The sequence below is a fragment of the Talpa occidentalis genome, unplaced genomic scaffold, assembly GCF_014898055.3.
Source record: "Talpa occidentalis isolate TD23 unplaced genomic scaffold, MPIMG_talOcc4v2.1 talOcc4.8, whole genome shotgun sequence".
NCBI classification, from domain to species: domain Eukaryota; kingdom Metazoa; phylum Chordata; class Mammalia; order Eulipotyphla; family Talpidae; genus Talpa; species Talpa occidentalis.
In genome coordinates this window covers 67307228-67321175 of record NW_023605194.1, presented here as the reverse complement: position 1 = coordinate 67321175, position 13948 = coordinate 67307228, and the positions used below count along the sequence as shown (strand labels likewise).

Genomic DNA, 13948 nt, shown 5'->3' with positions numbered 1-13948 from the left:
CTGTGCCAGCTAGATGGCCATGAAGACTTGAATACAAGAGGCTCAGGGTATGTTTCTGAGTGTGAAACTTCATATTCTCTCCAAGCTTTAGTATCCCTTATACACAGAAGCAACCAGAATCCAGGTCCCCTTGTCTTTCCAAGCCTACTCTCTTGTTCTGTTTCCCCTGCTGTCAGTTTCTTTATGCAGCGAGGCAACATAATCACAGCCTGAGTCTGGATTGCACTGTGACCAGTGTGAGACACCTATCCTATCCTAGCCTCAACCCCTCCCCTGGGAAGCCAGTGTGATGGTGACAGTTTACCAGGTCAACTCACCCTGATGGTGTGACTGCCCCTTAGATGACCCCACTGGTACAGGCTTCCTGGGAAGGTGGGTCCCCAGTCATGAACAAATACTTTGTAGAAATGCGTTTAGTTCAGAGTTGGGAGGAATGCTGCCTGGTGACTGGAGTGAGTGGACTCTGTTTTGGAGGGATACATGCTCTGACGACTACTGGCTAGGGTTTGGCCCTGAGTCAGTTCTTGCCTGACTAGGTGTGACTCTCAGTACTCACTCCATGTGTAGGGTCAAGAGATTAATGCTCTAGGCCCAGCCTTGCCCTCTGGGTTCACAGTCCCCCGGTGTGATGGGCTAGCTTGGAGGCAAAGCGAGTGGCCTCTGTGAAGACGTTCATCTGCCCCACTCATCTGTACAGGGCTTATGACGATGTGGCAGATGATAGTGGTGAGCTGATGGAGGAACGACCCCCGTTCCCAGCTGTGACAGCACCCCTGGCCCAGCCAGAACGAGGCAGCTTGGGTAGCCTGGAGCGGGTGGTGCGGCGTTCACCCTCTGTCGACAGTGCCCGCAAGGAGCCACGCTGGCGAGACCCTGAGCTGCCAGAAGTACTGGCTATGCTGCGGCACCCTGTGGACCCTGTGAAGGCCAATGCAGCTGCCTACCTGCAGCACTTGTGCTTTGAGAATGAGGGCATCAAGAAGCGTGTGCGGCAGCTACGGGGGCTGCCACTGCTTGTGGCTCTACTGGACCACCCCAGGGCAGAAGTGCGGCGCAGGGCCTGTGGGGCACTGCGGAACCTCTCCTATGGCCGGGACACCGACAACAAAGCTGCCATCCGGGACTGTGGTGGTGTGCCTGCCCTGGTGCGCCTGCTGCGGGCTGCCCGGGACAATGAGGTTCGAGAGCTAGTCACTGGTGAGTGACTCCTGGCTGCCTTCCATTCCCTGGGAAGAGAGAAGAGCAAGCTTGGCCTGGGGGTTGGTATGCACCATGGGTCTTTCGGCCAGGGAAAGCACCCTGTTATTCAGGAGTTTCAGCTGCTTTAACTGGTCCCCAGTCTCTACTTCTAGACATTGCTGCTGCAGGTAGGACTGGCACTGGGACCCTCAGGCCAGCCTCCTCCCTACCTGCCCTCATCTTGCCACTTTGGCTCCACACTACCCTCACCGTGCATTAGTGGAGATTGCACCTAGTGGGACCCTAGTCACATGACCATCAGAGTGGTCCCGTGGCCGCAGAGGCATTAGTCCCACCCACCCAGGTGACTAAGATGGGGGTGGGGGAGATGGCACCCATGTGTCCATTCCCAGGCTGCCTGCCAGCCCCTGTGGACCACCTGGAGCTGCTAACTGGGTGTCCCAAGCCGGGCCAGGTGTTTAGGATCTCCCATGACCTTTGTCACTTCTGGTGCCAGCTGTGGCATGATAGAGACTGGGCATCTACTGAGCAGCGTTGTGGGGAGGTGGGAAGGGTCATGCTCATGGTTAGCATGAGTCATTGGTGCATCCCATAGGCACACTTTGGAACCTGTCATCCTACGAGCCCCTGAAGATGGTTATCATTGACCATGGACTACAGACGCTAACCCACGAGGTCATTGTGCCCCATTCGGGCTGGGAGCGTGAGCCCAATGAGGACTCTAAGCCGCGGGATGCTGAGTGGACAACTGTCTTCAAGAATACCTCAGGCTGCTTGAGGTGTGGGCCGGGCTGGGTGCTCTCGGGGCTGTTCAGTGGACTGTGCCTGCTCAGGAGGCAGGCATCAGGCCTCATTGCGGGCTTGCCCCTCCAGGATTGGGACCCTGTCTTAGTGACAGCCACATCGTTGTGACCCAGTAACATGAAAGTTAGCTGCCCAAGTCTTAGGAGCTTCTAAACCTTGTCACATTTTTTCCCCAAGTCTTGAGAATAGAGTCTAAAGGGGCTTTGTTGACCCCTAAGGGTACTCTGGACAAGGTGTGCTGCCCTTTGTGTGATACCCAAGGATTCCAGTTCTGCCCAGCTTGACTGTACCCTCTTGTCACTGTGGCATTCAGAGGCAGGGAGGCCAGGACCCTTTCTCCAGTGTTCAGAGGCCTCATACTATCTCCTTGTGATCCCTGCCCTCACTCTTATCCTGTAGATACCCCCAGATAGTCCTGGGTGCCCATAATTCTGTCTGTCCCACAGAACATGCCAATGTAGCCCTTTGGGTCCCAACAGTGCAAAGCGAAGCACAGAGGTGCCACTGGAGTGGGGGCAGGGGGAGGCCAGAATTGTTTGTGCATCAACTCAGACCTCTGAACATACTTTTTGTCCCTTTCTAAATCAGCTGGTAATCAGGGATGCCTCCCCAACCCCCAGAGATGCCAGGCCTGAACTCTCTCCTAAGGTCTTAGTAGTCAGGCCTCTGCTGTCCACCTGCCTTGTATTCAGGCTGGTAACATCTGCCCATAGGCCCAACAGGGCAATATTAGGGCCTATGTTGCAGATGAAGACAGATCCTGAAGCTGTGTGGGTTGGGGGTAGTTCCCAAGGGAGCCAGGGGTCACCTGGCTTGCTCTTGGCCACTAGGAACGTGAGCTCGGATGGTGCAGAGGCCCGGCGGCGACTCCGGGAGTGTGAAGGGCTGGTGGATGCACTCTTACATGCCCTACAGTCAGCCGTGGGCAGGAAGGATACGGACAACAAGGTGGCTGGCAGGGCAGGGCGGGTCCTGCAGGTTGTAGGCCTGGGCAATCTCTCACAGTCTCCCTTACAGGGTAGGGGAGACAGGAGAGGAAGGGGGCCCCAAAGGATCTGAGTTGTCTGGGTGGCATAGAGGGGAAGGACCCTGGGTGACAGCCACCTTGTAGTGGCTAACCTGTAAGGCGGGCAGGAACTGAGTCCTGGGCAAGGTCCTGCATGTGGTAGTTACTCCATCCTTCCCTCCTTTGACTCCTCCCTGGCAGTCTCATCCATGAGGGCCTCCAGCTCAGGCCCTCCCATCCTATACACCACTCCCCTTGGTGCACACTGACTGACCAGTCTTCTCTTGGAGGGTCAGCAGTCTCCATGGTCATGTGGCCCTTCCCCACCAGCTCTCCTCTCCTCACAGTCGGTGGAGAATTGCGTGTGCATCATGCGGAACCTGTCCTACCACGTGCATAAGGAGGTGCCAGGGGCCGATAGGTACCAGGAGACTGAGACTGGGCCCCTGGGTGGCGCTGTGGGCTCCCAGCGCCAGAGGCGGGATGATACCGGCTGCTTCGGTGGCAAGAAGGCCAAAGGTGTGTGGTTGGGACTGGGGTTCTGCTCTAGGAGACCCTCCCACCCCGGGCTAAAGGTTTTCTATTCCCAAGGCTGTTACAGAGGCTGGAGGACATCCAGTCAGTTGTGGACAGACAGTCAGGGAGCCTAGGAGGGCATGCAACCCTGGGGCATCCAGCTGGTAGACCCAGCATTCCCCATTTTTACTGTGGACCCACAAGGAAGGACAGGAGTGAACCCTCATGGTGTTCCTAATGGTGTCTGGATCCAGTCTCAGCTCCAGGAAGAGTTCTGTGGTCCCAGTTGTGAAAATGTCAAAGATGGTGCCACCTTCTGATGTTGCAGGGCATGTGCAGGCCCTGGATGCCCCAAGGGCAGCATTTCACTCTGCCCGCACTAGCATCTTCCAGGCTGTGCACTGTGCACTTTTGGCTCCCAAAAGTAATCTGTCAAAATTCTATGTCCTGCCTGCTCAACTCAGCATGTGCAGTGAAAATTGTGGCTTCCCAGGAGGGCTTGGGGTGCTACCCACTTAGGCTCATCTCCTCTCTCCTGTGCTTCCTCCGGCTGCCCAGAGGAGTGGTTCCATCAAGGTGAGTCCCTGTCTGTCCTACTGTCCAGATCTGCCAGGTGCAGAATGTCAGGCCTGGACTGGTTGGAGACCAAGTGGCTGTGCCCATCTGTAACTTCAGATTGGGCAGCCCAACAGGACTGGCCCTGGAGCTGGGGCAGAGCTCAAGTGGGCTAAGATATGTCTGTCTTCATTGGACCAGAGAGCAGAGGCTGCCCCTCCAATGAAATAGGGTAAGGTATGGCAGAGGGACCATGAGACTGGACAGGGGTCCCAGGTCATCTGAACTGAGCTCTACTGCCTTCCAATGGAGGATATGCTCCCTTGTTGAGATGGGAGGGTGAGGCAAGTAGGGGAGGTCATGAACTTTCATGGAAGTGTGTAGGCTGAGACTGATAGGTATTGGGTGCGTCCGCTGTAGGGGCTGGGACTATGGGTGGAGGCCTCTCCTAGCCAGCAGAACCTTTGATTGAGTCCTGGCTTCAGACAAGGACAAGTTTCTCTGTAAATGGGACTCTTGGCTCCAGCCCTGCCTTGCTGTGTGACCAGGCATGTCCTGTTCTTTTCAACCCTCAGCTTTACTGCATCCATCTGCCCCCTCAGCCTGGCCCCAGTCTCCTCAGTTTACACACCAGGCAGCCACAGAGGACCGTGGTAGTAGGGGTGGGTGTGTCAGCTTCCAGCTGACAATGCAGCTTCCAGCAGTGATGAGTCCTGAGTGTTCGGAGCAGGAGTAGGATGCCCCCAGATCCTACTGCCACTATTGTCCTGCCTGGGGCTGATCTGCCTGCCTGAATGCAGAATGGGGCTCTGTCCTTAGAGCCTCTTGGTGCCCAGTCCTGGACATGGGGGTACATTTTGATATCTGGGCAGGAAAGAGCTATGTCCGTCCTTCCTGACATAAAATTATCCCTTGGCAGGGTCTACCTCACTTCTCACTGCCCTTCTGTTCTAGGGAAGAAAGATGGTGACATGGACCGGAACTTTGACACTTTGGACCTTCCCAAGCAAACACAGGCTGCCAAAGGTCAGTAGGCAGAGTTGAAGTCCAAGCCCAGGACTGTGTAGGTAGTGAAGCTTGTTCCACCAAACAGGCCCAAAGGGCCATGGGGATCTTGTGGGGAAGCAGAATCACAGGTGTGGGGACCCACAGAGGACTGTGTAATCTCTGGGCACCTACTGAGGGTTCACAGTTAGGGTCAGTGGCATGGGTCAATTTAGACAGCATGGGGGGCAGAGGCATAGAAGTCAGGCATATGAGAGGCGGGCGAGGATTAGAGTGAGTCCCACAATAAGAGTAAGAGCCAGTCAGGCATGTTCTCCACTGTCAGCCAAAGAGCTCAGGTTCACTCTGGAGGGGGTTCAGCCAGGATGGTACAGTTGGATCCAGTATAGGCTGAACCAGGAGATCCCTACCCACAACTCATGGGGATAGAGTGGTACTTGCTCCTCATCCCTCATGGCCATTGAAATCCTACTGTGTGCTGGCACTGTTCTGGGCACTGAGCACTGGAAGTCAGCCTGAGTGAGAGGACTATCCTGGTGAGCACAGACCACCGCCAACCCTATAAGCCCTCATCCCTAAAGTGGGGTGGAAAGACCCAGTTGCAGAAAGTAGGGGAAAGCATCACCACGAGAGGGACCAGCTTATACAAATGGTGGGGGGATATTAGAGTTTTGGGGGAACATTAAAAAAAGCCCTGTGGAGCTGAAGTGGAGAGAGCATGGGCCTGAATACTGGGAAGGGGGATGAGATGACAGGTGGGAGGACATGTAGAGAGCCAGGCAGGCAGAAGCCCTAGTTGGGGACAGACTGACCCTAGAGCAGCATGGGGTCAATCTGCTGCCAGGCAGGGTCTCAACTGCAGTGGGATCAGGATGGTAGGCCTGCTCAGACAAGGGGCAGGGGCCTGCTGCTAGGGGCCCAGCTCTGGTAACTCAGCCTCAATAATATTGTGAGGAGACCTTGTTGCTAGGGAACATGGGTTTTGTTGGTAGGGCAACACCTCTGGTTGCCATCTCCTTCCATCCCAGGCCTCCCGGAAGCTCAGACTGCCAGCGACCCAATTCCATTTCTTTGACAGCAAGGTCAAGGGAACTGCTTGTCAAAACCCACAGTCTCTTCACTGAGCCTGTTTGTTCCTCTGTGAAATGGAAATACTTTCCTCTGGGGTGGCCATAAAGAGTTAACTTGTTGATACTAAACATACTCTGACTGTATCACATCCAGCCCTGGGTCTTGGGAGCCCTGAGCGGGGGTGAAAGGAAGATGGGCTGAGGGGAAGGTCTGAGTTACCATGGATGCCCTGTTCCCAGGCTTTGAGCTGCTGTACCAGCCTGAGGTGGTACGTCTCTACCTCTCCCTCCTCACTGAGAGCCGGAACTTTAACACCCTCGAGGCTGCTGCTGGTGCCCTACAGAACCTCAGCGCTGGCAACTGGATGGTGAGAGACCAAGTCTGCTAGGGAGGGGACAGAGAGGGAATCCCTAGCATCACATGGTGCCTGCCCATGCCCTAGGCTGTGGTCAGGTGGGTGTGGGAGAGGAGGAGACACACCACCTCCCCCAAGGTCCAGGAGGTTCAGGACACGCAGTGGAGAAGGAGTTGAGTTGCCAGGGTAGGACTTTGCCTGTGCAGCTGGAGGGAGTGTTCAGGGCTCGGGTGGGAGTGTCCAGCCTGTGTGGGACAACTTCGTGTGCTGAGCACACTCCTCCACTGCTGCCACTGCCACAGTGGGCCACATACATTCGTGCCACGGTACGCAAGGAACGTGGACTGCCAGTGCTCGTAGAGCTGCTGCAGTCTGAGACCGACAAGGTGGTGCGTGCCGTTGCCATTGCCCTTCGCAACCTATCGCTGGACCAGCGCAACAAGGACCTTATTGGTGAGGATGCCTGTGAGGCAGAACCCAGATGGAGAACTGGGTGGGTGGCTTGGGGTTTCCCCTGGTGGGCACTGGGCGGCCTTGGTGGGGATCTTCAGCTCATAGCCTTCCTGATGTGGTCGGGACCTAGCCCCTAGCACACCGGGGAGCCCCTGCATCGCCCTAGCTGGAATCTGTCCACTTCCCGCCGAGGTGGGGCAGAGGCGTGTCCTCACACCGACCCCACTCCTCAGGGAGCTATGCCATGGCAGAGCTGGTGCGGAATGTGCGCAGTGCACAGGCTCCAGCCAGACCTGGTGCCCGGCTGGAGGAGGACACAGTGGTGGCGGTGCTCAACACCATCCATGAGATTGTGTCCAACAGTCTGGACAATGCCCGCTCACTCCTGCAGGCCCGAGGCGTGCCTGTGCTGGTGGCACTGGGTGCAGCCAGGTGAGTGGAGCCAAGGCCCTGGGAGAATGGGGTGGTATGGTGGGTTGGGTGGACAAGATGCTGAGCCTGCGCCGTGGTTGTAGCCAATCCGTGCGTGAGGCGAAGGCTGCGTCCCACGTGCTACAGACAGTGTGGAGCTATAAGGAGCTGCGTGGGGCCCTGCAGAGGGATGGCTGGTCCAAGGCCCGCTTTCAGGTATAGCTGCTTTCCTTTTCTCCTTCACTCCGCAGGCGGGGTCCCCCAAGGGAGTAGCCTTGACCTCACCCCTGTCTGTTTTGTGCCTCCCCAGTCAGCTACTGCTAACACCAAGGGTCCTAAGGGAGCAGCGAGTCTGGGCGGCTTTGAGGATAGCACACTTCCACTGGTGGACAAGAGCCTTGGTGAGTGAGGTGGAGGGCATGGGAACCTATCAGTTGGGTTTGACTGACTCCCTCAACCCACACTGTTGACAGTACGACCAGAGAGGGTGGAGGAGGGCCGATGTCTTCCAGGAGATGGCCCCAGGATTGCGGAGAAGAGTTTCCCATTGTCTTCATCTGTCCACATTGGTGCCAAACTGGGGGTGGGGGCAGTGGGGCCACTGGGCAGAGGCCCAGTAGAAGGGGGCAAAGATGTTAGTGACAGAGGGCACCAGGGGTTGACGTGGACTTGTCCACTTGCCCCACTCCCACTCCTGCTTGCAAGTAGCCAGCGCCTGCCTTATACCTTGCAGATGGTGAAAAACCTAGTGGCCAGGATGTGATACCCCTGGAGACTCTGGGCCCAGGTAAGTGCAGGGAGGAGGCAGGGACCTGAGATGACCAAGTGGTTTTGAATTTTGTGCTAGGAAGGCCTTTGAAGGAGCTGCTGGTAGGATGAGAGATTTATTTTTAGGGTGTTCAGGGGAGCTCTTCTGTCTGCTTGTGCCTATGCAGGTGCCTTTCTTTTTCTTTCCTCTTTTCCTAATAAACCTGTCCTTTTAAAATGTTAAAAAAAAGAATGGTGTCTATGGAATGAGGGGTAGCCTAGCCAGGCAGTGTTGGTGCCCAGCCTAAGGTCTGTTCTCTGAGCGGGGTTTGGAGGGTCTCGGTGAAGAGCTGGCATAGGCCCCCTGATGGTGATGGGCAGGGCCCCCTATGATGAGATGGGGGTCTTCTTCCCATGTGTGCCCTTCAGAGTCCCTCTTATTCCCCCAATCCACAGATGGATACTCCACCACAGACCGGAGGGAGCGGAGGGCTCGAGGCAGTGACCCTGCAGGGGAGGTTTCTGAGAAGGAACCATTGAAAGTAAGTGGCTGTGGGCAGGTACCCAAGTTGGTGACATAGGGTCCAGTGGCTCCTGGAAAGGAGCCAGGCAAGATACTGGGTTCTGGCTGGGTGGGCCACTGGACACGAAAACCACAGCCAGGAGCAAGGCCTCTGGCCTTGGGAACCTCAAGTCAGATTCAGTCTGTGGATGTAGATGGTTCAAGTTCCTACCCACAGGGAGGGAGGTGGCATGGAACCAAGGCCACTGCCCAGGGTGGGGGAAGCCTGAGCAAGTTTGCATACCCGTCTCTGCATGTGTGTGTGGATGAAGGCTGCTGCAGTCCCATTTCCAGGGCAGAAGTTGTCACCTTCTCTTTGCTGATCCCTTGACTTCAGGCACAGCCATCTGTGTCTGCGTGTCACTCTGCATCTGTGTGAGCCGCACTGGCTAGCTACCCTTTGCCTTCAGTCCTGCCCTTGTGTCTACCCCTGCTCTGTCCCCATCCCACTGACCGGTGTCCCCCTCCCCAGGTCAACTAACATGCTCTTTTTTGCCTCTAATGCTCTCTGCCACCACCTATCTGCTGCAGCCCGACCTTGGCAGGAAGGTCCCTCCTCCTGGGCCCAGCAGGCCCACAGTCAGGCTGGTGGACGCCGTGGGGGACACTAAACCTCAACCTGTTGACTCCTGGGTCTAGCTTGCATGCCTGGTACGTTCTCACATTGGTTTCTTGTCTTCTGGACCTTGAGCATCTTGTCTCTGCTGGCTGCATGCTCTGCTCTCCCAGCAGGACCCCTCCTCCAGCTCAGCAGGTCTGATGCCCACCTTAGGGAAGGGCACATTGGGGTCAGAGAGGGAGGGGTCTCCTTGGCCTGCACCTCCAGCCCAGGCACAGTTCTGTAGGGACCAGGAGATAGGGCCAGAGCAGGGATGGGTGCCCTTATACTTGCAAATACCCCAAGCATAGGACCCCCAAGGACCAAACAAGTTGGCTTGGCCCTGGTGCCAAGACCCTGGGATTGGTAGCTCCCACCCCAGCGGCTGCCTTTTTGCCCATTTCCATCCCCCTTGACTGTGGAGGCAGCCACCCAGCCACCAGGCTGCTCTGCTCAGCGTTACCCTCTCCATCCTCAGGGCCCGGGCCCAGCCATCTGTTCTTAGGGATCTGATCACAGGGAGAAGGAAACTTCTGGGCCGTCCTGCGCAGACCTTGCTGTGGCACTTGGAGCCCCCTTGCGGCAGGGCTTGGCAGTACCTCTTGCTGAGCCAGGCCAGACTTTCTGGACACATCTTCCTGCCTCTTCCTTGCTCCCTTCCTTTCTCCCCTCTAGGTCATGCTGTGTGTGTGTGTGTGTGTGTGAGAGAGAGAGAGACAGACAGACAGACAGACAGACTTACCAGGAAGGCTGCAGGAAAGGGTACCTGACTGCTTTGGGGTTGCCAGTAGGAACGTGTGCTCCTATCTATGCAGTGCCCCTGAGGGCTGGCAGCTGGGCCGTGAGGAGGGTCCTCTACCTAGGAGGGCCCTAGGTTTCCCCTTGCATGGCCAGCAGACCATGGATTAATGGCTGCTTTAGTGAGACTGTCCCAGACAGTGAAGCTTTGGAGGCAGTGAGTTGGGGGTCAGGCTGTGCTTGTCCCCATCCCGCCCTTGGATAGGTAGAGCCCCAGTTTAGTGAAGCCTTCCCTGTGGCCTTGGGCATCTGAATAGCACCTCTGGAACTGACTGTTGGTAACAGGCAGGGACTGCTGTTCAGTGCCTGCTGTTTATGACTTAAAAACAGAAGAAAATAACTGGCAAAAATAATTAAAAACAAATCCATATTATGACTGGTTATTGGTTAACATCTAAATTTTTGTAAGAAAATTTAAAAATTAAAATAGCAACAAAGGAACTTCTGTCCTCTGTGCCTCAGATCTCTCAATACAAGCTACTTTTTCCTGTTTATGGGTGGGGAGAGGGCTGAGGTGGCCCCAAATGACTGCTGTATTGAGGGTCTCAGCTCCCAGGCCCCTGGGTGTTTCTCTATATCAGGCTTACTGTGATACCTTTTCTGTGCACAAAGAGGAGTCCATTTGCTCCTGATAGTTAGCTGGACCCTGAGCCTGTGGGTGGTATCCCAGTGTCTGGGACCTCAGCTGGGTCCTTGGGGAGCCTGAGGTGGCCAGCAGCCCAGCCATTCAGGGGCCTTGGGGCTAGAGGGCCAGGGTGGGGACTGGGGGCAACTCTGGCTTTGGGTAAATGCAAACTAGGTGCACTTCATAACTTGCCAACTGGGCAGCCTGAACCCACTCCCTCTTCCAGAAACAAGGCCAGGTGGGCCTGGTGAATGCATCACCATTCAGGGCCAGCTGGGGGGGACCCAGGCCCCATGGAGCTGTGACTGGGCCTTTGGCCACAGGAGCAGTGCTGAGCAGGGCTGGCTTCCCCTCCACTGCTATGGCTGGGAGCCCTTGGGCAGGCAGCATCCAGTCAAGGGGAACATGGTACGTTTGGTGCCAAAGCTGAGGGTATCAAAGGAAAGGAGAAGCATAGTGGTTGAAGCACAGAGTTCATGTTGTATCTAAATATTTAGATCTTTACTTCTATTTTAATATCCTTTAAACATGATACTGCATATAAGATTATTAATAGCTAGTCAGTTTTAGTAAAGAAGTTGTATTTCCTTCTTAAAAAGGAGGTGAAAGAACTGCAGTGTGCTCTGAGTTGGCTCGTGGCCACTCCAAGGAACTACTGCCATTGGTGGCAGCATACCTCAGGAACAGACTTGAGTGCACTCCCACAGACCCAGATGTTCCCAGCCCCCTGCTATTTCCTGTGTGGCTCTGTCCATACCTGAGGACGGCCTGTGTAAGAAACCCAACTAGAATGCTGGTGGGGACGAGTGATATCATCAGTGGGATTTGCTTTCCACATTTATTGCAGTGATTTTGCATAGTGAGCCATTTGCACTTGGGGGTAGGCAGTATTGACAGTCTGGATCCACTGTGTAGACGGGCCAGTGTGGACCAACCTGGGCATACACGCCTCAAGTGTCCTATGTCAGGGGCAGACCCCAGAACTGCAGAAGTGGGACTGGCAGGAGCATCTCTACCATACTCTTCATAACCAGGTTTAGTAAGAGAGCCGAGAGTAGGGCGGGCAGTTAAGGCCTTGCCGGGCTGCCTGGGCCCAGATAAATGACCTTTTCCAAGCCATCCGCCACCATCTGTGAGTATTCCAGGTAAGAGGGGAAGTGCGTGCACTCAAAGCGGCTGCTCCCACGAACATGTGCCAGGAATTCCGGTGCTCCTGGGAAAATGACGTTATCAGCCAGCAACACTGTCCCTTTTTGTAATAGGCCATACTCCTACAGGAAACAGACAGTTGGAGGGGGAGAGGGTGAGGGTGACCGGTGAGCCATACCCAAACCAGGATAGGGGCTCCTGGCTAGGTGGGGAGGTTCCAGTGGCCTGTGCATGGTCTGGAGTCAGCTGCAATCTAGCTCCTGGGGTCACACCAGTCTCTCCACTGTCTTCCATCTCTCCCAGCAGTGACCACTGCAGGAAGAGGCTTTGCTGAGCGTAGACACATCCTCAGCTCTGAGAATCTTTTGTTCCTCTGTTAACTCCTGTATCCCCAGTGCCTACAACTGCATGAGGCACTTAGTAGGTATTCACTTAGTGCTAGTAGATGAGTGAGGTGGGGCAATATGGAGCCAGAATATGGGCCACAGTACCAGCTTAAGACCAGTAGGATCCCCTGTCTCCTGGTATCAGAAACACGTGGCTTTTCCAGGTGAGAGATACCTGGTACTGGGTATCTGGTTGTCAGTAGACCAGGGTGGCCATGAAGGGCTAGGGGAGAGAGAGCAGACCTCCTACCCACGTCTCCTCCCCCAGGGCTTCACTCTGGACATCGCCAAGCTCTGGTATTTGAGACACCCGATGTTCATCAATGCCTGGGCAACTGGCTGGCATTCCTGAGCCTGGGCTCTGTGTAGAGAGGAGGAAGAACAGCTGGGTACAGCTATGATAGTACCCCCTGGGCCCACTGTCTCTAACTGGGAGGAGCTTTTTAGATTATGGGGAGCAGTAAGACAAGAAACCTGAGGAATTTTTTGTGGGTACAGGGGAAACAGGTGTGTCAGGCTAGGCCGAGAGATGCCCTAGTCACATTGTCTGATCTGACTTTGGAAGCATAGGCTTTTTAATACATAATCATAAAATAAAAATAAACAGTAATCGCCAAGATTGAAAGCAAAATCAAACAAGTGACTCCAGGTGTGTCTCAAAATTGCCGGCAGGCCCACATGCACAGGGCATGACCAAGTGACCTAAAAACATGGAGACTTAGCTCCACAACCCTCCCGGGATGTGCCTAGGACAGCCTTACAGGGGTCTCGGCTGTCCTGGTGGTGGCTGTAGTAACTTCCTTCCTGTTGTGCTGTGGGGGAAGCTATGGCCCTCAGAGTCATGGCAAACATATAGCCATGAGATCAGTGATCCAAAGAAAGAATAGTCCAGGAGGAGGCACCTCTAGTCTAGGCCCCAAATGACAGCTCACGTTGGGGGCAGGATATGCATAAGGTAAGTCCTGAGGTAGGGTCCTGCTGGAGGATTGAGGCATCATCACTCGCCACAGGTGGGACAATCCCTAGGTTGTGAAATGCATCTGATACTACAAACCCATGGGTTAGCCATGAAAGAGGAATAAAAGGAAGAGAGCAACTTTGGTCACCTTGGAAGGAGCTAGGGCCCACCCATCCCTGAAGAGGCTGTTCATAAGGGGGCAGAAGGCTGTACCGTTCCCTGGCATCACAGACCCTAGATGCCCCCCTGGAGAATTCTGGCCAGAGATACAGCCTGTCTTGCTCTTGTCATGGGGAAGAAACACGATGCATTTCAACTGCATGAAGGGCCCCTGACTCTACCTCTCCCATTGGTGTAGGCCATGCTTTGCAAAGGAAGAGGAAGTGACAGTTATGGCTTTAGAGCCTACACAAATCCTGGCTCCCTCTTGGCCCTTTCTATCTCTGTCTCTCCTCTGGCTCTGGGGAAGTCAGCTGCTGCCATGTTATCCTTGTGAGCAGGGACTGAGACCTCCTTAAAGGGACCATCCTAATTTGAATTGCCATCCACCCTGCCATCTCCTCAGCCTCTTACTTCCAACTGAAGGGAGGGCTGCAGGGCCCCATGTTGAAAAAATACAATCATCCCTAATTCATGACTTCTCTTCTTTTGAGATAATTACCAGCTTTGAGCAAGCACCACTAGAAAATTATTAATTTCCTAGTTGCTAAATGGCAATATTTGCTGCTTTTCTATAAATGCAGGCCCCT

General features: G+C 55.0%; 2 protein-coding genes across 6 annotated transcripts in view; one reads left to right on the top strand and one right to left on the bottom strand.

The window, feature by feature from the left end:
- ARVCF (ARVCF delta catenin family member) overlaps positions 1 to 13948 on the top strand; it is a 64410-nt gene that overhangs the window by 17552 nt on the left and 32910 nt on the right. The window contains exons 5-18 of one of the 3 annotated variants that reach the window (XM_037497839.2): positions 698 to 1197; positions 1796 to 1979; positions 2835 to 2952; positions 3358 to 3529; positions 5036 to 5107; positions 6397 to 6524; positions 6815 to 6965; positions 7199 to 7397; positions 7481 to 7592; positions 7687 to 7777; positions 8110 to 8163; positions 8580 to 8665; positions 9217 to 9336; positions 9762 to 9800. In XM_037497839.2, coding sequence (XP_037353736.1) covers positions 698 to 1197; positions 1796 to 1979; positions 2835 to 2952; positions 3358 to 3529; positions 5036 to 5107; positions 6397 to 6524; positions 6815 to 6965; positions 7199 to 7397; positions 7481 to 7592; positions 7687 to 7777; positions 8110 to 8163; positions 8580 to 8665; positions 9217 to 9324 — 1975 coding nt within the window. In that variant the 3' untranslated portion in view covers positions 9325 to 9336; positions 9762 to 9800. Of the gene's footprint in view, positions 1 to 697; positions 1198 to 1795; positions 1980 to 2834; positions 2953 to 3357; positions 3530 to 5035; positions 5108 to 6396; positions 6525 to 6814; positions 6966 to 7198; positions 7398 to 7480; positions 7593 to 7686; positions 7778 to 8109; positions 8164 to 8579; positions 8666 to 9216; positions 9804 to 13948 lie in introns of those variants that run through there. The other 2 variants (XM_037497843.2, XM_054690228.1) reach the window with 2 other exon arrangements.
- Positions 896 to 13948, bottom strand: part of COMT (catechol-O-methyltransferase) — a 66913-nt gene continuing 53860 nt past the window's right edge. For all 3 annotated transcript variants that reach the window (XM_037497112.2, XM_054690230.1, XM_054690231.1), the window contains exon 5: positions 896 to 11977. In XM_037497112.2, coding sequence (XP_037353009.1) covers positions 11774 to 11977 — 204 coding nt within the window. In that variant the 3' untranslated portion in view covers positions 896 to 11773. The remainder of the gene's footprint in view (positions 11978 to 13948) is intronic.